Below are 22,372 nucleotides of genomic sequence, written 5' to 3'. Positions count from 1 at the left end.
GTTATGGGAAGTTTGAAGGGCCAATAGAAGACAAAAAGTGGACTGTGATTAACACAGTCCACGTGTCCCATTTATCCAACATGCTAGTTACACGTCTGTCTTCCCCACTCTTATCAGACCCGGAGGGCACCGTCCTTATCCCAGTCATCTCTGATTCACTGGATCCGGAACACAGTGCCTGAAGCATAAAGACATCAGGTGAACATTGGGCGACTGGATTTATGTTGCTTGAAACCCCATTTTACTTTTCAAATTCATTGCTAATAAGGCTGTTGATAAAAAGAGGGAATACTATTTAAAATAACAATGGGGAAGGGTGGTAGGGAAGAGGCGTTATTCCCAGAGATTATTTTGGTTACTCTGAGCATTTTTTCATTTGCAGAAGAAACTTATTTGATTGCAGACTTTTAGAAAAGTATTTAGGGAATTCCCTGGGGGTCCAGTGATTAGAATTTGGTGCTTTCACTGCTGAGGCCCAGGTTCAATCCCTGGCCAGGGAACTGAAATCCCACAAGAAGCACGGCACAGCCAAAAACAAAAACCTCATAAAGACGTATTGAAAATTATTTTTGTATAAGTATTTTAACAGTAGCTTTATTGGTAAATAATCTATAGATCACAAACTTAAAAATTATCTCAAAAATAAACATAATCTATAACAGATAACACATTAGTATTTTGGTATATATCCTTCTAATCATTTTTCCTAAATAGTTTTTTCTTGGGTTTAAGTACCTGACTTGAAGCAGCAAAATGACAGTGCAAATTATAAGAAAATCTGACTGATTTATATATATTAAAACACATCCAAAACAAGTAATATCTAGAAAATATCTCAAATTTCTAGCAGTTGTTATCTTGAGGAAGGTGGGAGAAAGCTAGATTTGTTGAGGCCATAGTACAGGCAAGGATGTTTTAGTTTGCCTCTAGTGTTACAATTTTTTAAAAAGAAGGATAGATTCAGAGTATCAATTACGCATTAAAAAAATTGAAACATTAAAAAAAGAGTTGCCACATGTGTAAAATAAGTTTTGAAGGATGTGGTTATGATAAATGAACGGGAATTAACATGTATTCTCAGAAAAAATAAATTCAGGAGCTTTGCCCTTTTAACTCACCTCAACCCCACCCTTTCTACAATCACTTCCTGATTCATCAGTTCCAAAGCCATTAGAACTGTGTCACACGATTGAGAAACACTGGCATCACGGCAGTCCTGTAAAGTTCAGGTAACCAAACTGGTATTTTAATTTTCTTCCAGAAATATGTTCCTGATCATCAACTTTTTTTTTCCTGCCTTAAATGGGAAAGCTGATTAGGCTCAAACAACTTAACTAACATATACTGAACACTTATTTTTTATATGTTCAGAACCATTTGAAGTTATAGCAATAATGCTCCATGGTGCAGCTGCACATTTGTGCATTCATGCTGAAAGCTCTTGCAAGTCCCCTGGGATCTGCTGGCCAAGCAGTCTCTCTCACTGTGGTGGCATCAGGAACACCAGAGGGTGGGGCTCCAGGACGCCCAGGTGCAGACAGGCAGCAGCTGTCTGCGCTGCAGGCACGTGGCAACGTTTACAACATGTCACCTCACATGATTTTTCTTTATACTAAGTCTATGCCTAATTGGGATGAAGTTGGCATTTCTGGACTCAGCATCCTACAGGTAAAGCAGCTAGAAAAAAGAAAGAGATACTGATTCCTGGGTCAGGAAGATCCCCTGGAGAAGGAAATGGCAACCCGCTCCAGTATTCTTGCCTGGAGAATCCCATGGACAGAGGAGCCTGGCAGGTTACAGTCCATGGGGTCACGAGAGCTGGACATGACTTAGTGACTAAACCAGCACCATCCGCACCTGGGCCGAGGCATAGATAAGTTAGTGATGAGAAAAGCTACGGATGGAATGCCTTGTCTTATCAGTTCACTGTTCTCTTGATGGTTCCCTTTGATCAGTCTTCAAATACTCCTCCTTGAAGTCTTCAGATCTCCTTTTGGAGCTGCCCTGAGCCACATATACCTTGCTCTTTTCTACTGTATGAGAGTATGGCAAGAAATAGAATGTATGCCTTTAGGCTGCCCAGGTAGGCAGCAGTACACGTATTACTTTAGTAAATGCCTCCATGGAGCTCTTCCCATGAAAAGCATTTTTTACATAAACTATTTATTGTTACAGTAAAATATCTAATACACGGAAAATTTTTTTTAAAAAAGCACATTTTTTAAAAGTCTACAATTATCATATCCAAATATGCTCTGCAAACAGAGAGTTTCTTCCTAAATTCTGTGACAAAAACTGATCTGACCTGATCTGAGGCTCTCGGCGTCTTTAGTTATCACATTTATTAGTGGTATTCATATATCCACCACAGAAGTATCAATGTATTTGGTAATGGGTGCTCTTCTAGACTCTTTGCACAGTTTTAAGTAAAATATTTTATATTTACCCTATCACTTGTCTAAAATCTGAAAAATTTTGATTCCAAAACACAACTAGCCCTTGGTTTTCAAATAAAGGACTGTAAAGCATATGTCCCCAAACTGTTACCAATGTGGTGATTCCTCCAAACCACAAAATGGTTCCAATGAGCATGTCTGCCCCAAAGAATGTCATGAAGTTAAATCTCCAGGAGAAGAGAGAAGAGGAATGTTAGAACAGCTGTAGGAAAAACACAAGCTGCATATGAAAAAACGACAGAGAAATGATCTGGGAAGTCATGTAAGACTCCGTATTACCAGAAGCTATCCATCCATAAAGACAGTACCCAGTACTATTGCTAATAGCTGTCTGCATAAAAATGAAAAGCCCCATTCTTTTGAGACTTTTAGGTATGGGGTATTTTTTTTAATTTATTTTTATTGAACTATAATTGATATACAACATTAATTTCAGGGATACAACATAATGATTTGACATTTGTATAAAGATATTCTTAATTCGGGGCTTCCCTAGTGGCTCAGTGGTAAAGAATCAGCCTGCCAATGCAGGAGACACAGGAGAAGTGGGTTCGATCCCTGTGTTGGGAAGATCCTCTGGAGCAGGAAATGGCAACCCACTCCAGTATTCTTGCCTGGAAAAATCCCATGGACAGAGGAGGCTGGCAGGCTACAGTCCATCCACAGGGCTGTAAAGAGTCAAGCACCACTGAGTGACTGAGGACAGCATATTCTTATTTCATAGTTCTCAAACTGTTTAAACATTGGACTCTCCTAGGGAGTTTGCTAAAAATAACCCATGCATGGATCTCACTTTCAGACATTCTGATTTACTTGGTCTAAAGAGCGGCCTTAACAACAGTGTTTTTAAAAACTCCCTATTAAAATTGTGTTTAAAAACAATTCTAAGGTGCGGCCAGAGCTTTTAAAAGTCCCAATACTCAGTCTGTGTCCCAGACCACATAAATCAGAATTTTGGGGAGAAGCGCAGACGTAAGTATTTCTTTAAAAAGATGTTCAGGTGATGTCAATGTATACACAAAGCAGATAGGTTGAGACCCACTGAGTTGCTTGGCTTAAGGCTTAAGTGTGTCAACTGTTTTTTAAAAAATTCTTCCTGAACCAAGTCATTTCTAGATAATTACTGAAGCAGTCACCAATAAAGAATTCTAAGCTTTCTCTACTCTGATAGTGGCTTATTCATGAATCTCTCCTCAATTTTTCTATGAATGCGCAAGCGGCAGGGGAAGAAAAATATTGAAATCACATGAGATATTTCAAAATACTTTTAGCACAACAATCCATACTATATTAAACTCCTTTAGCACTTCCATCAAACTGAAGAACGTAACTGAAAGTGGCATTCACTTTGGTTGAAGCTATAGTAGAGGAGAGCGTACCTTAACAGGAAGTCACAGCATCTTCCAGTGAATTCTAGGACAGCGAATGAAACAATAATTGCACTAATTTTCCAGTGACTCTCACTGGTCAAGATGCTAATGTAAACCACATTCATAGACAAATTTCAAAGAAAGCTACAAAGTACGTTAAAGGTATTAAATTTAAGATAACTTCTGCTCAGAGACCAACTGAAATATATAGAAAGGTGCACATTTTTTAGATCTCAGGTATCTCTTTTGCTTTTACTTAAAAATAATCTTTTTTGTGTGCCTTCTAATGGTCACATGAAAAAGACATTAACTTTTTTTTTCCATCACTAACTCTGAGGAAGGAAGAACAAATGTGGAGAAGACCTTGCAGCTCACCAGGAACCAAGCTCCACACTTCTTGCAGTACTAAGTGGCAGGTAACGGGAGAAGTCCAGGATACTACACTTACGCAGGCTTCCGCACACATTCGTTTAAATACAACATCAGGGTAACTGGCAGGGAGGCATTTCTCCATCACAACTCAACCATTTAAAAATGTTATCACTTTTAGTCCCTTTGCTGATTTAAATAAACAAAACAATTTATATCTACCATGCAGGAACTTTCAGTTCAATATATTGGGACACTATAACTTCACTGTTCAAGTTCTATTCAGCAGAAGAAAAATAGCTAAATTGAGTCTTGTCTTTCACTGGGAAGATATTAGCTATCAGAAATGCATCACAGAGAGGAAAACTGGCATGCCATCATAATGGACTAGAGGAGGAACTGGCACTTCTGCTTTGTCATTACAGTTATTCTTCTTGGGATAAAACTTGGAATTGCAAGTTTAGCTAAATTCATCATAATTTTAACTTTGGTAAATGAAATAAAGTTCACTGTCTAGGCCAAAAACCCCAAGCAGCTGTTGGGAGCAAGAGGGCTACGAGGACAGAAGTAAACAGATTCACGGCATTGTTGTCGAGGATGGGTTTCCCGGCTATGTACTTCACCTCCTTCCCTGGGCTGTTGACCACCATGCCAGTGCTTTCATCCAAACCTGGAATGAAAAAGAAGCGAATGAAGTGGAAAATCCAAATGACTTGATTTAAAAAAAAACAACAGCAAAAACCAAATTAGCTTTCTGCTCTAAAGAAGCTACCCTTGCGAAGATTCTTGGCCATTCAAAGAATGACTTTAGTGGATACCTACATGGTGAGCGACACGGAACCCACGGTTACAAAAGGCCTCCTTGAAGAAGTGGGTCTCAGTATGCCTCAATACTGGTCTCTCAGCAATGCTGGAGTTCTTTCAGAAGGAGAAGGGAGGCCTTGAACAGCAGAGGTGGCAGGAAGGCTCCTGAAAGCAGGGGTCACCTTTGCAACCTCTACGATAGACACTAAGGCCCAGCAAGGTGCTCACACAAAGGAGGCACACAGAGATGAATCCAATTTGCCCCCCAGCCCACATTTTTTTCCCAACCCACTCAATATGATCAGAAATCTCCGAGTAAGAACTCAGTTTAGAATAAAACCTAGGCGCTTTAAAATAAAAAGTGTAATGCGTTGTGTGTATGGTTACTGACCCTTTAGTATAAATTAAAATCCAACTGCTTCCTCCCAGCATCTAGATAAGACTAATGAAGCTGAGAGAGCAGATGTTTTGTTGGTGGAACCAGATTATACGGGGGTGTGAAGACAGACTGGGAGCACTGTGTTTGGGGAACTGTCTGGAGACTTCCAGCCTCTTCACTGTATGAATCAAAGGAGAAGACGTGGTTGGTCAGAGGCTGGAGCAAAGACACACCAAAGAGAACAAATCGGTACACTGACATGACAGGAGAGCCTTAGGTGCAAAGCACAGAAAATGTTGGAGAAACGCTTATGTATCTTGATGCAGGACTAGCAGACATGACGTCACAGTAGAAAAGTACATCATCCGTGTGGCGTCAGGTTAGCAGAAGAATTATTTCTCAAATGGATTTGGAAAACAAATGGAAAGAGGGGCATAAGACTGGTCTGACTCCCAAATTCTGCTTCCCTGGGATTAAAATCCCATAAGCAAATGCATCTGTCGCCTGCATGGTCATTCCCTGTATAGCTTCTACTCATTGCTCTGCAGGAATAATTCTCTGTCAGTCAGTTTATCACAAAAGAATAAGAAATTCAAAACCGTATTACAGACTTTGCCCTATTATTCTGGCTCCCTGAACAACCTGTGTCTTTGGGATTGTTTTTATTATCTTATCTCTCTTTTTTTCTTTTCCGTATTTCTTCCCCATTTCTTTCTTTTTTTTTAACATATTTATTTTGTTTTTGGCTGCACTGGGTCTCACTGTTTCGCATGGGCTCTCTCTAGCTGTGGAGAGTGGGAGCATCTCTTCGTTTCAGCGTGCGGGCTTCTCATCGTGCCGGCTCCTGTTGCAGAGCTTGGGCTCTAGCTCAGCGGGTTTCATGTGCTGGCACACAGGCCCAGCTGCTCCATGGCATGTGGAATCTTCAGACTCCTATCCACTGCACCACCAAGGAAGCCCCTGTCTCTTTTCTTTTGGTTTTAAGGACACATTTATTCAGTGTCATGATCAGACTACTACCTTTAGCAATCAACCAGCAGCACAGGTGAAAAAAAACCCTTACATTAAATATCTCTGTTGTTATGCTTTCCACTTTCCACAGAAAAGAAACTAAAATAACTTGTTTACAATTAGTCAAAAATACAGTCCTAGAATTTTTTGTCCATAAACATGACATATCTAAGATATGTCTAAAACATATCTTCTCTGAAGTGGCTAGGCACTGCTACCACTGTCTGTGGCTGAGTCCTCATTTCTTTAATACACCAATAAGTTGCAATAATAAGGTTATGTTCTTACCACTAAATTGCATGGTAGCTCCTAAATATGAATCCACAATTGATCCTAGTAATCCAGCCAGACCCCCAAATGCAATAATTGGCCACTGGGGAGCAGAAATGTCTAAATCGTTAACAAAAACCAACTGTGTGAGGAAGTAAGTGATGCCCACAAAGGTTCCACCAAGAAGACTGGAGGCCAGGCCCACCACCGTCACTCCACCATTGGTCCCTAAAGAAGAACATAACAAATCAGCTGGTGAACAATCAGCCAACATATGAAGTCAAAAGAAGCAAAACATCTGGTACCTGTCTAATCAAAACCAACTCAAAGAAAGGGTTCACTCTGATGCAATCCAAAGACCCTCCTACTTAGAAAGGAGGCTTTTCTCCTCAATAATTCCTGACATTTTCAGCAGTGAGTTTAGGAGAGCCAGGCTGCTTGGTTTCACTTTCAGTTCTGTCATTTCCAAGCTTGGTGACTGTGATGAAGTTATGGAACTTCTCTATGCCTTAGTTTACTTGTTTGTGAGATATAAACAATAAAAGGACCAATTCACATGATTATTAAGACTGCTGCTGCTGCTGCTGAGTTGCTTCAGTTGTGTCTGACTCTGTGCGACCCCATAGACGGCAGCCCGCCAGGCTCCCCCGTCCCTGGGATTCTCCAGGCAAGAACACTGGAGTGGGTTGCCATTTCCTTCTCCAATGCATGAAAGTGAAAAGTGAAAGTGAAGTTGCTCAGTGCTGTCCGACTCAGCAACCCCATGGACTGCAGCCCACCAGGCTCCTCCGTCCATGGGATTTTCCAGGCAAGAGTACTGGAGTGGGTCGCCATTGCCTTCTCAGATTATTAAGACTAAACAGTAATAATGGAGAGCAGTCAGAACACTGCTTTGCACATAGCAGGTACTCAAATATATTAATTGTTATGTTGCAGCTGCTGCTGATAATGAAGGGGACAAAAGGAAGGAAAAAGGAGAAGAAAGAGAGGAGGAGATGGTGATAAAGCAGTAGTAGTAGTAGTACTATTAACAGCAGTAGCAATAGTTGATAACAATAATGGGGAAATGAGATACACATCGAAGCACTAACCACGTAACAGGCTCCCAAGAGATAACTTTACCATTTCTTTCCTTTTCCCTTCCTACTGATAAGCCTGCAGGTCAATCTCTATGTTTGCATACAATTTATCTAGGAGTTATTGCTGCTGCTGCTAAGTCACTTCAGTCGTGTCCGACTCTGTGTGACCCCATAGACGGCAGCAACCAGGCTCCCCCATCCCTGGGATTCTCCAGGCAAGAACACAGGAGTGGGTTGCCATTTCCTTCTCCAATCTAGGAGTTACTAACATTCCTCAAATATTACTTATTATCACCAGTTTAATAGCCTATAGTCATTTTCCAATTAAGGGGGAAAATTGAAATTCTCTTTTTTTAAAAAAATTATTTATTTGGCTGCGCTGGGTTTCAGTTTTGGCATGTGGGGTCCTCACTCTTCCTTGTGGCATGCAGGATCTAATTCCCTGACCAGAAATGGAACTCAGACCTCCTGCACTGGGAGCACGGAGCTTTAGCCACTGGACCACTAGGGGAGACCCCAAACTGAAATTCTTAAGAGGCTTTTAAGTAAGAAATACAATAAATCAAGAGGCTTTTTTTTTTGGCCACACTGTGTGTCATGAGGGATCTTACATCCTGATCACGGATGAAACCCGGATCCCCTGCAGTGGAACCTCAGAGTCTTAACTACTGGATTGCCAGGGAAGTCCCTGTTCACTTTTTTTTTTAAAAAAAGAAACTTAAATAAAGACTCACCAACTGGAACTTTCTCCCAGGTTGTTATTAGCCTTGGCGTGCTTTTACTCAGAACAGGGCCAACTTCTGAAGCCCATGTGTCTCCAGCAGAGGAGGCCAGTGCAGCCAAGAGAGACAAACACATCCAGGAAGCAGTGTGCTGTCTGGAAAAATCTATTGGGATTTCCCCAGGGCCACTTTCTATCATGTACAGCAGGGCCAGCTCCGTGGGCACCGCGCCATTACAGAACACCTGAATCCAGTTTCTCTGCCCACCTAGGATCCAACAAGAAAATGAAGAGCACAAGGGTGTTTCCTCCTCAGGAGGAAAATCATGCAGGTACCTGTAACTGCTCCTTATTTACATTGTAGAGTTTAAGAAAAGAAAAATGACTATAATTTTTAAAATGACTACAAGTGGGATGATAACGCTGCCCACATTCTATATTGTTTCAGAATAATTAATGATAGACTTCAGTACTTCTAAAATTCTGCTGTTCTTGCTATCATGGTAAAGTAATAATAAACTATATCAGGCCACTACTTTAAGTAATTCTCATATAAAATTTATGTTTCATGAGTCTAAACAGGTTCTGATTAAAAGCTTATGTTAAGATGAAATAAAAGTTACTAATTTAAGTGACATTAAATATAATTCATTTTACCTTCCTTGTATTCTGAATCTAGATGCTTCTTTGTTTCTCCTCTCCATTTAGTAAGTTTTGAGGAAGAAAGAAAAAACGTCACCAAAGAGGTGAAAAAGCTGAAATTTGCAATGGTTAGGATAAATCCAACCACGAGCCCTGAAAGAAACACATATATACAAAATTACACTTAGTCCATACACTAATACTGTGAAAAAAAAAGAATGAATTTTTTCAGTTATTTTCATATTAAAACCGGAAATGTTCATTTCTAATATATTGACATTTTTACCAACTAAGACATTACCAAACAGTATGCAATGGGAACCCACTCCAGTGCTCTTGCCTGGAAAATCCCATGGACGGAGGAGGCTGGTATGCTGCAGTCCATGGGGTAGTTAAGAGTCGGACACGACTGACTTCACTTTCACTTTTCACTCTCATGCACTGGAGAAGGAAATGGCAACCCACTCCAGTGTTCTTGCCTGGAGAATCCCAGGGACGGGGGAGCCTGGTGGGCTGCCATCTACGTGGTCGCCCAGAGTCGGACCCGACTGAAGCAACTTAGCAGCAGCACAGTCTTTCAAGTTTCTATTTTTTACATTTCCCCTCCATACCTGGGATTTTTTTTTCCACTTTACAAAAAATTCAGTAAATAGACCATCCAAGAGTGAATCTGGGAGAAAGAGGCACATAGAAAACAAATTCCAACATGACAGAAGTCTCTACTTATTAATAATTATTTTAAATGTAAATGCGTTAAGTGATCCACTCAAAAAAACAGAGATGGCAAAATGGATAAAAATACTGGTCCAACTATATGCTGACTACAAGAGACTTGCTTTAAATCTAAAAACACAATGGGTTGAAAGAACTGAAAAAGATAATCCATGCAAATAAGTGACCAAAAGAGAGCAGGGGTGGGTATACCAATATCAGACAAAACACACAAAATAGACAAGCTCAAAACTGTATTCATATGACATGATCATCTCTTTCTATATATATATTTTTAAGCATTTCTTTTCTTTCTGGCATAACAGAATACTTGAGGCTCATCTTAAACCTACTTTGCCCCAGCCCTGAAAGCAGCCATTTCTCTGAGGAGCTCTGGTTCATTCCAGTGGGGAATGGATATTAGAGGTCAAAATCTAGGCTCATGGTCTGTCCATGTCTACTGAGATATATTTGCTTTTTGTGGACAAAGCAAGTGAATACACACATAGAAATATACACTCATGCATATATACTCACGCACATACATGAGTACTTCCAGCCTGGCATTTTCCAAGAATGTGACAAGCACATCCAGGCACAGCTATCTTCTATGGCCCTATCCAGGCTACCTGCTAGTATAATATTGCTAACTACAACCTCTTCCACCCCTAACTGCATGGTGGACAATCTCTGCTCTCTGTAACTCTTAAGATAAATATATTCAGTTTTGCTATATGAAGATTTTTATTAAATAACACAACAACAAAACACTACTAAGTAACAGAATAGATATTAAACAATTAAGTATGCTACCATGCATTTCATAATTTAAGTATTAAGGAACAGAACAAGGGCCCAGATTCCTATTTCTGAAGTAATTCCTTCCATTGGTTAGCTCAAGCTAGACTGATTCATCAGTCACTGAATTACTTGATTATTGGCATTTTACTTAAGTTCAGTACATTTTAATTGAGAGTGCAAGAAACAGGATAATGCTGTATAAAGTACTAATAAAGTAATAAAGTGCTGTACCTCTGGAGTTGAACATTCTGAAGTTAAAACCTCAACTGCTGCACTTACTATTGAATAACTAGATGTTACCTAACTTTAAGCTTCAGTTTCTCATTAGTGTATTAATAATAATAATAATTCCTACCTCACTGGCTTACTGTGGAAAGTTAAATGAGATAATTTTAATAATATGCTTACTATATAAGTCAGCACATAGGAGGTCCTTAATAAATGTTAACGAGGATCATTGGCAATAACATTAAATAGCAGTTACAGTGGCAAAACCTCAACAATCACATTATTGTTGCAATTATGATTATTATTGTAATAATAATAATAATGATGTTATTATGTTATCCAACCTTTAAGTCTTTTCAATTGTTTTTATAATATATTACACAAGTAGTACACATGTGGGCCTCCCTGGTGGCTCAGTGATTAAGAATCCACCTGCCAATGTAGGTAACATGGCTTTGATTCCTGAGTCAGGAAGATCCCCTGGAGAAAAGAGAAAGTTGCTCAGTCATGTCCAACCCAGGCTACCCACTCCATGGCATTCTCCAGGCTACAATACTGGAGTGGGTAGTGTTTCCCTTCTCCAGGGGATCTCCCCAACCCAGGGATCGAACCCAGGTATCCTGCATTGCAAGTGGATTCTTTACCAATTGAGCTATCAAGGAAGGCCTGCCCACCCCGCAGAAGGAAATGATAACCCACTCCAGTATTCTTGCCTGGAAAATCCCACTGACAGAGAAGCCTGGCGGGCTATAGTCCATGGGGTCGCAAAGAGTTGGGCACAGCTGAGCAAATGTGCACACATGCTCACAGTACACAAGCACTGGAGAGGAAAGCCAAAACATATGGAGGTATATGAAGCAACAGTCAGTGTCTTTCTCCCTCACCACCACCATGCCCCACCCTTCTCCAGGAGGCTGCCCTTTACTTCAGCCACCTCAAAATACCATGTGAAGCAATCAGTGTTTGAGTTGAGGAAAGGTTCAGAATGAGGAATAAATTGAAGGCAACGTGCTTCAAAGGAATGATTTCTTTGATGTAGTCTAAAAATCTTAGAATTTTTTGTATCTCCCAGTTATGTCTGAACTTTTAGATTAGTAACTGCTGTCTCCAGCGCATGTCTATTCCACCTCCTCAACCCACCTCTAACAACTCTAATGGTTCCTCAGTGCTAAGGACTTAATATGTGTAACAGTGGGAGGCTTTCAAAGAATGTGAAGACTCTAAGAATTACAGCTATCTTCTGAGTTTAAAACATGTTAATTCTGTAACTGGTGGATGAGATCTGGGGAAGTGAAACAACGCTGTCTATAAATAGCTCTGATAGAGGGAATCAGTCAGTTCAGTCGCTCAGTTGTGTCCAACTCTTTGCCACCCCATGGACTGCAGCACGCCAGGCCTCCTTGTCCATCACCAACTCCCAGAGTTTACTCAAACCCATGTCCATTGAGTCTGTGATGCCATCCAGCCATCTCATCCTCTGTTGTCCCTTCTCCTCCCGCCTTGAATCTTTCCCAGCATCAGGGTCTTTTCAAATGAGTCAGCTCTTCACATCAAGTGGCCAAAGTATTGGAGTTTCAGCTTCAGCATCAGTCCTGCCAATGAATATTCAGGACTGATTTCTTTTAGTATGGGCTGGTTGGATCTCCTTGCAGTCCAAGGGACTCTCAAGAGTCTTCTCCAACACCACAGTTCAAAAGCATCAATTCTTTGGTGCTCAGCTTTCTTTATAGTCCAACTCTCACATCCATACATGACTACTGGAAAAACCATACCTTTGACTAGATGAATCTTTGTTGTCAAAGTAATGTCTCTGCTTTTTAATAAGCTGTCTCAGTTGGGCATAACTTTTCTTCCAAGGAGCAAGCATCTTTTAATTTCATGGCTGCAGTCACCATCTGCAGTGATTTTGGAGCCCAAGTAAATAAAGTCTGTCACTGTTTCCACTGTTTGTTTCCCTATCTATTTGCCATGAACTGATGGGACCAGATGCCATGATCTTCGTTTTCTGAATGTTGAGCTTTAAGCCAACTTTTTCACTCTCCACTTTCACTTTCATCAAGAGACTCTTTAGCTCTTCTTCGCTTTCTGCCATAGGCGTAGTGTCATCTGCATATCTGAGGTTATTGATATTTCTCCCGGCAATCTTGATCCTAGCTTGTGTTTCATCCAGCCCGGCATTTCGAATGATGTACTCTGCATATAAGTTAAATAAACAGGCTGACAATATACAGCCTTGATGTACTCCTTTCCTAATTTGGAACCAGTCTGCTAGTCCATGTCCAGTTCTAACTGATGCTTCTTGACCTGCATACAGATTTCTCAGAAGGCAGGTCAGGTGGTCTGGTATTCCCATCTCTTGAAGAATTTTCCACAGTTTGTTGTGATGCACACAGTCAAAGGCTTTGGCATAGTCTTTAATAAAGCAAAAATAGATGTTTTTCTGGAACTCTCTTGCTTTTTGATGATCCAACGGATGTTGGCAATTTGATCTCTGGTTCCTCTGAGATCTAAATCCAGCTTGAACATCTGGAAGTTTTCGGTTCACAAACTGCTGAAGCCTGGCTTGGAGAATTTTGAGCATTACTTTGCTAGCGTGTGAGATGAATGCAACTGTGTGGTTGTTTGAGCATTCTTTGGCATTGCCTTTCTTTGGGATTGGAATGAAAACTGACCTTTTCCAGTCCTGTGGCCACTGCTGAATTTTCCAAATTTGCTGGCATATTGAGTGCAGCACTTCCACAGCATCACCTTTTAGGATTTGAAATAGCTCAACTGGAATGTCATCCTCTCCACTAGCGTCCTCTCCATTTGTTCATAATGATGCTTCCGAAGGCCCACTTGACATTCCAGGATGTCTGGCTCTAGGTGAGTGATCACACCATCGTGATTATCTGGGTCGTGAAGATCTTTTTTGTACAGTTCTTCTGTGTATTCTTGCCACCTCTTCTTAGTATCTTCTGCTTCTGTTAGGTCCATGCCATTTCTGTCCTTCACTGTGCCCATCTTTGCATGAAAAGTTACCTTGGTATCTCCAATTTTCTTGAAGAGATCTCTAGGCTGAAAGTTACCTAGAATTGCAACCAAAGGGGCCTGGGAATAATCTCGGGGAGGCAGAAAAGGGAAAGGTATGATTGTAATTTTTTAATCTAATAAACTTTAATCAATTATATCATATATACTATTGCCTAGAGAAACACTGTGAGAATCAAAAGAAGGCTGGTTAGCCCAAAATATAGCATATGAAGGCCAAGAGAACCAGAGGTTGGCAGACTTGAATGCTATACCAAGGCCAGGACTCTCTGAACTATGCATTCGCATCACTGACTGTTTCTCAGGAAGGTGTGTCTATGCCGTTGTGTCCGACTCTTTCCGACCCACGGACCACAGCCTGCCAGGCTCCTCTGTCGGTGGGATTTTTCCTGACAAGAATACTGGAGTGGGTCGCCATTTCCTCCTCCAGGGGATCTTCCTCATCCAGGGATTGAACCCATGTCTCCCAATTTTCCTGCACTGGCGGGCAGATTCTTATACCACTGAGCCCCCTGAAAAGCAACCTTCTAAATACAAGCTGACTTCTCAACTGGCCTGACCTGAATAGTGATGTTTGCACCCAGTTGGCCCAGGAGTTCTATATTTAATCAGATTAATAAAGTATCACTCTGGCTCACTGATTAGTCCTTTGTGGCAGTAGGCAACATAAACCAGTTTTCCTTGGCTCTGATCAATTCTGGGTACCTGACTGAATGAGATTTCTATTTGAAAAGACTGAAAACCGTACCTGAACTATGATAACCAAAGAGGTAAGGCCACTTTTGTGAGACCACATGAAGCACAACCACTGGCCTTTTCTGACAACACCCCACTGGCTCTGCACTCCCATCGCCCTTACAGCATCTTCTTCCTGGGCTTAAATGCCTCAAACACCTCCTGCTTCTCATCTGCTTCCCCTGACTAGAAATGCAAGCTCTTTGACAATGGAATTTTTACCTATTTTCTTCACTTCTTAGTCTTCAGTGCCAAAAACAGTGTCTGGAAAGCTAAATATTTATTGCAGGAATGAATTAAAAAAAGCAAAAATCACTAAACCCGAGAGTCTTGACAAGTGAGATTAAATTTAAACTTGTCAACAGATTGATGACAAATTATTTACACAGACATGTTCAAAGGAACACACTGAATAACTAGACTGGAGCAGATCACTGGCACAGTGCTTTATAAGCCCTATGTGATCCTCTCCTTATTCTAGAAGTATTCTTTCTCTTGAGGGGACAAGAGCACTCCAAATACCCAGATCCTGAGGATGTTCTGAAACCCTTCTCAGTTCAAAGCACATTAAAGACATGCTATGGCAAAACTGAGTAAAATCCCTATGACTATAATAGTAATTGTGGAAGGAAAACAATACTAACATTTATAGATACATATTTTAAGTGCCAGGTTCTATGCTAATCATCTTATATGTATGACTCCTCACGATGAGTCAGTGCTATAGACATTATTATTCCTTCTCATTTTACAGGTGGGTAGTCATTAAGACGAAGTTTAAGTGACTTGCAGTCACACGTTAGGACAGATTTCCCAAGTACGATGATATACTTTGAATCAACAGTACAGTTTTTTTATCCTTAAAGGGAAAAGAAGCTCCAAATAAAAAAGATACCAACTTTCTATAGAATGAGTGATTAGGTAGAGAGTGGAGGTTTTAAAATCCATCCACACGTATTTCCTAAGCACTGCTACAACAGTGCCCAGCACCATTCAAACAGCACGGGGCACAGAAGCGTATGGTGTGGTCTGTCTGGGGGGAGTTTACCGTGTAAGACTTCACAGACTAAACAGATATGGTGTCCCACACATTTTGTTGTTTGAGCCTCACCAAGAAGCCCATAAGGACCTATTTCATGAAGAAAGTGAGGCTCGGAGGAAATAGGTGCCGTGGTCAAGTTCACAGAGAGAGAGGTGGCAATGCCAGGATTCAAATGTTTATCTTCTAATTCTAAATCAAGCCAAGTAGGAGAGGAATAGAGGCCAAAGGGCTAGAAGGCAGAAAAGGAAATGGTAGCAGGAAAGAAAAGAAAGTGGAGATCAGAAAAGTAAGAGGAGAAAACAGGATAATAAACAGCATGGAAGTCAAAGGAAGACAGCACTTCAAGAACTTGATGTTTCTTCCCACAGGTCAAGAACGATAAAACCCAAGGCAAGGCTGCCCAAGAAAAAACATTTTTAGCAAAGCCTAACTCTATATTATTATATTTAATCAGAAATTGTTCAAATTGTTTGGTATAGATGAGTTAGTACTGTCAAAGTGCTAACAATAAATTTCTCAATTTCTCAACAGAACTTGAATAGTGTATCTCAGTTTTGAAGAACGAGAATGAGCATGATTCCCCGAGGACCTGTGCCTAATAATGGTAATCACCCTATACATGCCGGCTATGTGTCTAGGCACTGAGCCAAAAACTTCACAGAAGTTATTTCATTCCCGCTGCAACTCTAAGAATGAAATGAGGGGTAGATCAGAATTTTGTGGGTCTTGAAGCTTACAAATCGGGAGCCTGCTTTTTTTTTTTAAAAAAAAATCTTTTACCTCTGAAAAATTTACAAAACAAGAGGACCATGAGAGCACATTGCTAGGGCCCTTCCTAGGACTTTGAAAGGTACTACTGGAAATGAGGTGCCATGGAGTTTAAGCTGTTACTTTCATGGTGTTGTTCTTCTCTAGATTGGATATTTGTAATTCACAGGAAGCACTTATTCATCTTCTGAGTCCTTAAAAAGTTGAAGTATATACCAGTCAGAATGGCTGCGATCCAAAAGTCTACAAATAATAAATGCTGGAGAGGGTGTGGAGAAAAGGGAACCCTCTTACACTGTTGGTGGGAATGCAAACTAGTACAGCCACTATGGAGAACAGTGTGGAGATTCCTTAAAAAACTGGAAATAGAACTGCCTTATGATCCAGCAATCCCACTGCTGGGCATACACACTGAGCAAACCAGAAGGGAAGAGACACGTGTACCCCAATGTTCATCGCAGCACTGTTTATAATAGCCAGGACATGGAAACAACCTAGATGTCCATCAGCAGATGAATGGATAAGAAAGCTGTGGTACATATACACAATGGAGTATTACTCAGCCATTAAAAAGAATACATTTGAATCAGTTCTAATGAGGTGGATGAAACTGGAGCCTATTATACAGAGTGAAGTAAGCCAGAAGGACAAACACCAATACGGTATACTAACGCATATATATGGAATTTAGAAAGATGGTAACGATAACCCTGTATACGAGACAGCAAAAGAGACACTGATGTATAGAACAGGCTTATGGACTCTGTGGGAGAGGGAGAGGGTGGGAAGATTTGGGAGAATGGCATTGAAACATGTGAAATGTCATGTATGAAATGAGATGCCAGTCCAGGTTCAATGCACGATGCTGGATGCTTGGGGCTGGTGCACTGGGACGACACAGAGGGATGGTATGGGGAGGGAGGAGGGAGGAGGGTTCAGGATGGGGAACACATGTATAATTTTTTTTTTTAATTAAAATTGAATAAAAAAAAAAAGTTGAAGTATAGTTGATTTACAAAGGCATGTTAATTTCTAGGTTAGATGTTAAAAACCCTCTTCTCTGAAGAGAAAACTGAGGTACAGGGAGGTTAAGTGACTTTCTCGAAGTCCCACGACTTTCCTAGCCATTATTCAGACCCATCTTGCCTGATTCTACTGCTTGTTCTTTTACCTATCAGACTATCTCGCCTCCGTGAAGGCCCACTCTAATTCATAAAAGTTTATAAAATCTCTGCTGTATGTGAACACAGAGGAGAGCACATTTACAGTACATTAGGGCTAATGATGAGCAGCCACTTGAAGGCTGGGTAGGCGGCTTTGAGACCTGCCAGTTGTAAATATCAGCATCGTGTAGTGATCTCAGCCTATAGGACGTATTTGAGGGGAATCCTCATGTCTTGGGGCTTATACCATTGGCAGAATATGAAAATCCCAAAGTCATATCAGATCCCATCACTCCTCTGGTTTGAGACAGGGGGATTCTAGCTTGGGATAAAATCTTTTTTGTGCCCCACAGCCCTGTATTATCTGGCCATTGCATCTTTCTTTAATGTTTATCTCTCATGACTTTTCCAGTCGAATGAGTCTTATTCTCACTCCCAAATAAAATCAGGCTTGAACATGTCAGGGCCTTTCTGCTTGTTTTGTCAAGCCTGGAACATGCTTCTTGCAGTTCTTCTCATATCTGACTTTTTTAGGTCCCAGTTCAAAACTATCTCTTTAACACAAAAGTTAATCCTGAGCCTATTCACAGAAAAATGTCCCACATTCCCCAATATTCACACTTTATTATCTTTTTCTCATAAACTTTATCATTATATGTAAAGGTTTATGTATTTTATTATCTATCTGTACTAAAGAATAGAAGTTCCATATAATCTGAAACCTGCCCTTGTTCACAGCTATTCCCCCAGTTTCTAGCAGAGTGGCACACAGTAAATGCTTAATAAGTATCTGCCAGAAGAATAAATCAATGGCCTGTCCTCATCGCAATTCTGAAGACTTGAGAATACTCAGCTGGGACTACTCTGCTTGAGGCTGCTAACAGTAATTTCCAAGTGCTATTCTTCCCAAAATGGGCTTCCCAGGTGGCTCAGTGGAAAATAATCTGCCTGCAGTGCAGGAGATGCAAGAGACGTGGGTTCAGTCCCTGGATAGGGAAGATCTCCTGGAGCAGGAAATGGCAACCGGCTCTAGTACGCTTGGCTAGATAATCCCATGGACAGAGGAGCCTGGCAGGCTACAGTCCCTGGGGTCCCAAAGAGCTGGACATGACTGAGCACATTCTTCCCAATGGCTCTTCCATTTTACCTTGAGGTAAAATGCTCCAATGTGTCTGCCTGCAGAAAATTTAATCCAACTCAGGAGCTGAGTAATCAAGGTACTGAAAAGTCTATCCCACTAATTTACTTGTTATCAACTACAAAGTTCAATTTGTTAGGAAGGATATGTTAGTATCCGAAATTCTGGCAGAATAGGAATGGCAAACAATGCATAACTTTATCATTGTCTAAGTAATCACACTAAGTAATGTTGTGATTTATAGTTTCATATGTTCAGAATTTAGAAACCACATGTTTAAATTACATAAGCAAGCAATTATTATACGCCAAACGTTCAAAAGAAAAACATACCTCCTAACGCCCCACTGTGATCTAGACTTTTCTTCTTAAAGCCATTAGAGACGATCAAAACAGGAACAACAACAGAAAACAGCCAACGCCAGGGAGAAACAGGCTGAAAGTTACCTGGAAAATTATAAAAGTAGAGCATAAATTGTGTCAGGCCTACACAGGTTAGTCTTGGGTGCAAGCTTTGATAACTGTATTCTGGATTAAAATACTGTTGTAAGCAGAGAAACTGAGATGAAGCCACCAAAGTAAAATATTTACGTTGAAACTTGTTTAAGAGAGACAATCCTACTGGTGAGTGACAAAATAAGTCCTAAGTTTTAAGAACCATTTACAACTATTTATAATAATGGGTATTTAATACATATTTGAAGATGTGAAATGCATTTCTGGTTCTTTCTTTGGAAATCAGGCACGTATTCAACCTCAAGAACTGCACAGAACAAACAGGATCCAATTTTTTTTAACACGATCCAATTATTCCTCTCTCTGCCTTTCACAGAGATTTCTTAAAAAGGTAACATTCCCACAGGTTACATACACACCTCAGGATTCAAAGGTTAGCAACTGATTTTTCCAAAGGTGGCATCCTTTGTTTTGTTTCGGCTAGCATAATTTCTTTTCAGATAATTGAGTCAATAAAGATTAGGAAATTTAGTATAAAAAATCCAGACTCTTGTTTCCTGTTTTAAAACCTGGATGTTCAGGCTCACATGGCAGAACTGACTACAGGGGAAGAGAAACCACCTCCTTTAGACCATTCATGGCGTTACCATTTAAAGTCCCCCCTTTAATATAAAGTGATTATAAATGTGAACTATTGCTTGTGCCCACATTTCTACCAAAAATTGGAAAATGTTATAGTAACTATAAATGGAGCATAACTTTTAAAAATTATGACTCACTTTATCGCACACCTGTAACATAATATCGTACATCAACTAAAACAATAAAAATTTTAAAAAATGAAAAAAAAAAAAGGAAAATGGAAGACAAAGAGGGTGAAACATTAAAAAAAAAAGCTGGGAAAATCCTATTTCTAGAAGTGCAAACTGTTCTCATGTGCTTAACATGCAAAGAAAAGCCTTGGACAGCTTCACTTACCTGCATTAGGTGCCTGGTCCCAAGGGGTCACTTACATTTACAAATCCTGGCTTATTCTATTTCGTTCAAGTCATAGTTAACACTGCCCCAAGAAAGGGCAGTGTTACTTATTTACCTCCCTCCCCAAGCCCTCATTCCCTACTGGGAACCATGAATGAACAGCCAGAAATCTGTATCTTGGAAAACATTCACTAGATTATTCACACATTTCTTTGCAAAACGACTAAGGTCTAAAATGGCAATCACTTATAACCATTTATTGGAGAGGGCAATGGCACCCCACTCCAGTACTCTTGCCTGGAAAATCCCATGGACAGAGGACCCTGGTGGGCCGCAGTCCATGGGGTCGCTAAGAGTCGGGCAGGACCAAGCGACTTCACTTTCACTTTTCACTTTTATGCATTGGAGAAGGAAATGGCAACCCACTCCAGTGTTCTTGCCTGGAGAATCCCAGGACAGGGGAGCCTGATGGGCTGCCGTCTATGGGGTCGCACAGAGTCGGACACGACTGAAGCGACTTAACAGCAGCAGACTTAGCAGCATAAGCATTTATAAGTTTACTTTCTCTATTTTTCACTTTTCCTTTCAACTGAACAGTATTCTGTTTTTATAAAGGGGTATCAAGGAATCTGTACAAAAGCATACTTGTGCTCTACAGCAGCTTCAAAAACCTTCAAGTTCTGAGTTCAGAGTACCTCATATTTATGCAAATTGGCTTCAGGCTTTAAAACAATTTTGCCCTTCGGCAGTGAGCAAACAGCAGGCAAATCTTCCAAATCTCCAAATGTGAACACTGTGTCGTTTATTTTCATTTTTTTTTTTAAACAGGACACATGAAACTGATGAACTTTATGCATATTCTTTTTAAAAGTATCACTGCAATTGCTTTGCAAAATTATGTTTCACTTCACTTGCTTTTCATCAAGATAGATGTAACAATTACATAAAATATAAAACATATTTTGGAACAGGTATAACTAGTATGACAAGCAATATTAAAGCTTTAAAACGTTCAAGGCACTGTATATTTCCATGTTAGTTAAATCCAAGTCAGGCCACAGAAGTTAAATAAACACAACAGTTTATAACCCTTCATAAGACACGAGTTTTGACCTTCAAAATGGGACATTCTAACTTTCACCAATTAAAGACAAATTAGAACATTCATACTCACCATAATAGGTGCTTGCAGTCATAGACATAATCCAGAAAGCTGAAGAAATGCAAATGATCAGGCTCAATATAACTATATTAGTTATCATCTTTATGTATTTTCTGTACGTACTGTCGTCAAGATCTCGCATGGAAAATAAGGATATAAACACCTGGGGAAGAAACTATCTCGCGTTTCGGAGAAAAATAAAGTTAGTTAAGTGGCCAGCAAAATATTCGTATAGAGGCGAACATAAATGCTAACATTTGTCACCAGTCGAGAAAACAGTATAAACCGACACTGTTTCTAGATACTGGGCTGAGCACTGCCGCGGAAGCTTAGGCGAGGAAATCAAGCCGCAACCGTGATGGGCGCCTGCTCGCAGAGCTCGGATACTTCACACCTGAACTTCACCGCCGCGAACGGGAAAGGGAAGCGGGGGCAGCCAAGCAGAGGCCTGGGGCGGCGAGCTCCGCCTTCCCCGCCCACCCGTGAGAGGGAGGCCGGGCGCCCGCGGCGCGAAGGGGCGGGACGCAGGACTAGGATGCGGGGTGTCCCGGCGGCGAGTCCCGCCAAACCGCGCGTGGTCGCTCCGCACGGCCGCCCGCGCGGCTCTAGAAGCCTGGTCCAGCCGGCCGGGCGCAAGGCCCCCGGATCTCGGCCCGCGCCTGCCCTCTCTTCTGCGCCCGAGACGTGCCTCCTGCGCGCATGCTCCGTGGCCACCGCGGGCGTGGCTTCGCTCACCAGAGCGTTTAAAGGGCGGCTCCAAGGGCAGGTAGGCCTGGAGAATCCCGCAAGCGAGTGCCGACGTTTCTTTCCTGTGCGTTTGTAGTGCTTCTTAGAATCTAGGCAGTTGGAACACCATATAAAGGTCTTGCGTTTGAGGTCATCCCCAAGCGCGGAAAAGTGAAACTGCCACCATGAGAGTAAGAGAAATGAAAGCAAGTGGATTGAGATCCAGTTAAGTCTATGTCAAGCATCAAATTCGGATGAATTGTTCATGCCATACAGTATTAACGGGCTTTTTAAGGGAAGGGGACATATTGGGCTGTAGAAAGGGAATTTTGAC

The 22,372-nt window shown here is 41.0% G+C and overlaps 1 protein-coding gene across 1 annotated transcript; it reads right to left on the bottom strand.

Annotated features, from left to right (window-relative positions):
• Positions 1-556: 556 nt before the first annotated feature.
• On the bottom strand, positions 557-21,922 carry TMEM19 (transmembrane protein 19). The gene is made up of 6 exons (XM_061415518.1): positions 21,325-21,922; positions 19,050-19,163; positions 9,117-9,254; positions 8,473-8,727; positions 6,678-6,887; positions 557-4,865 (listed from the first exon to the last, which is right to left on the bottom strand). Exons 1-6 carry the CDS (start codon positions 21,452-21,454, stop codon positions 4,702-4,704), a joined length of 1,011 nt encoding a protein of 336 aa, XP_061271502.1. The 5' UTR covers positions 21,455-21,922; the 3' UTR covers positions 557-4,701.
• Between the last annotated feature and the right edge of the window lie 450 nt (positions 21,923-22,372).

The sequence above is a fragment of the Bos javanicus genome, chromosome 5 (assembly GCF_032452875.1).
Source record: "Bos javanicus breed banteng chromosome 5, ARS-OSU_banteng_1.0, whole genome shotgun sequence".
Classification (NCBI taxonomy): domain Eukaryota; kingdom Metazoa; phylum Chordata; class Mammalia; order Artiodactyla; family Bovidae; genus Bos; species Bos javanicus.
The sequence above is the reverse complement of the archived record's forward strand: the minus strand, read 5'-3'. Positions and strand labels throughout refer to the sequence as shown.

Coding starts and splice junctions, on each gene's coding strand:
- TMEM19 (XM_061415518.1), bottom strand. CDS start 21,454: ATGCGAGATCTTGACGACAGTACGTACAGAAAATACATAAAGATGATA. Junction 9,255..19,049: donor TCACAGTGGGGCGTTAGGAG/GTATGTTTTTCT, acceptor TGTTTCTTTCAG/GGCTCGTGGTTGGATTTATC. Junction 6,888..8,472: donor CTGGGAGAAAGTTCCAGTTG/GTGAGTCTTTAT, acceptor GTTCTTCTTTAG/GGACCAATGGTGGAGTGACG.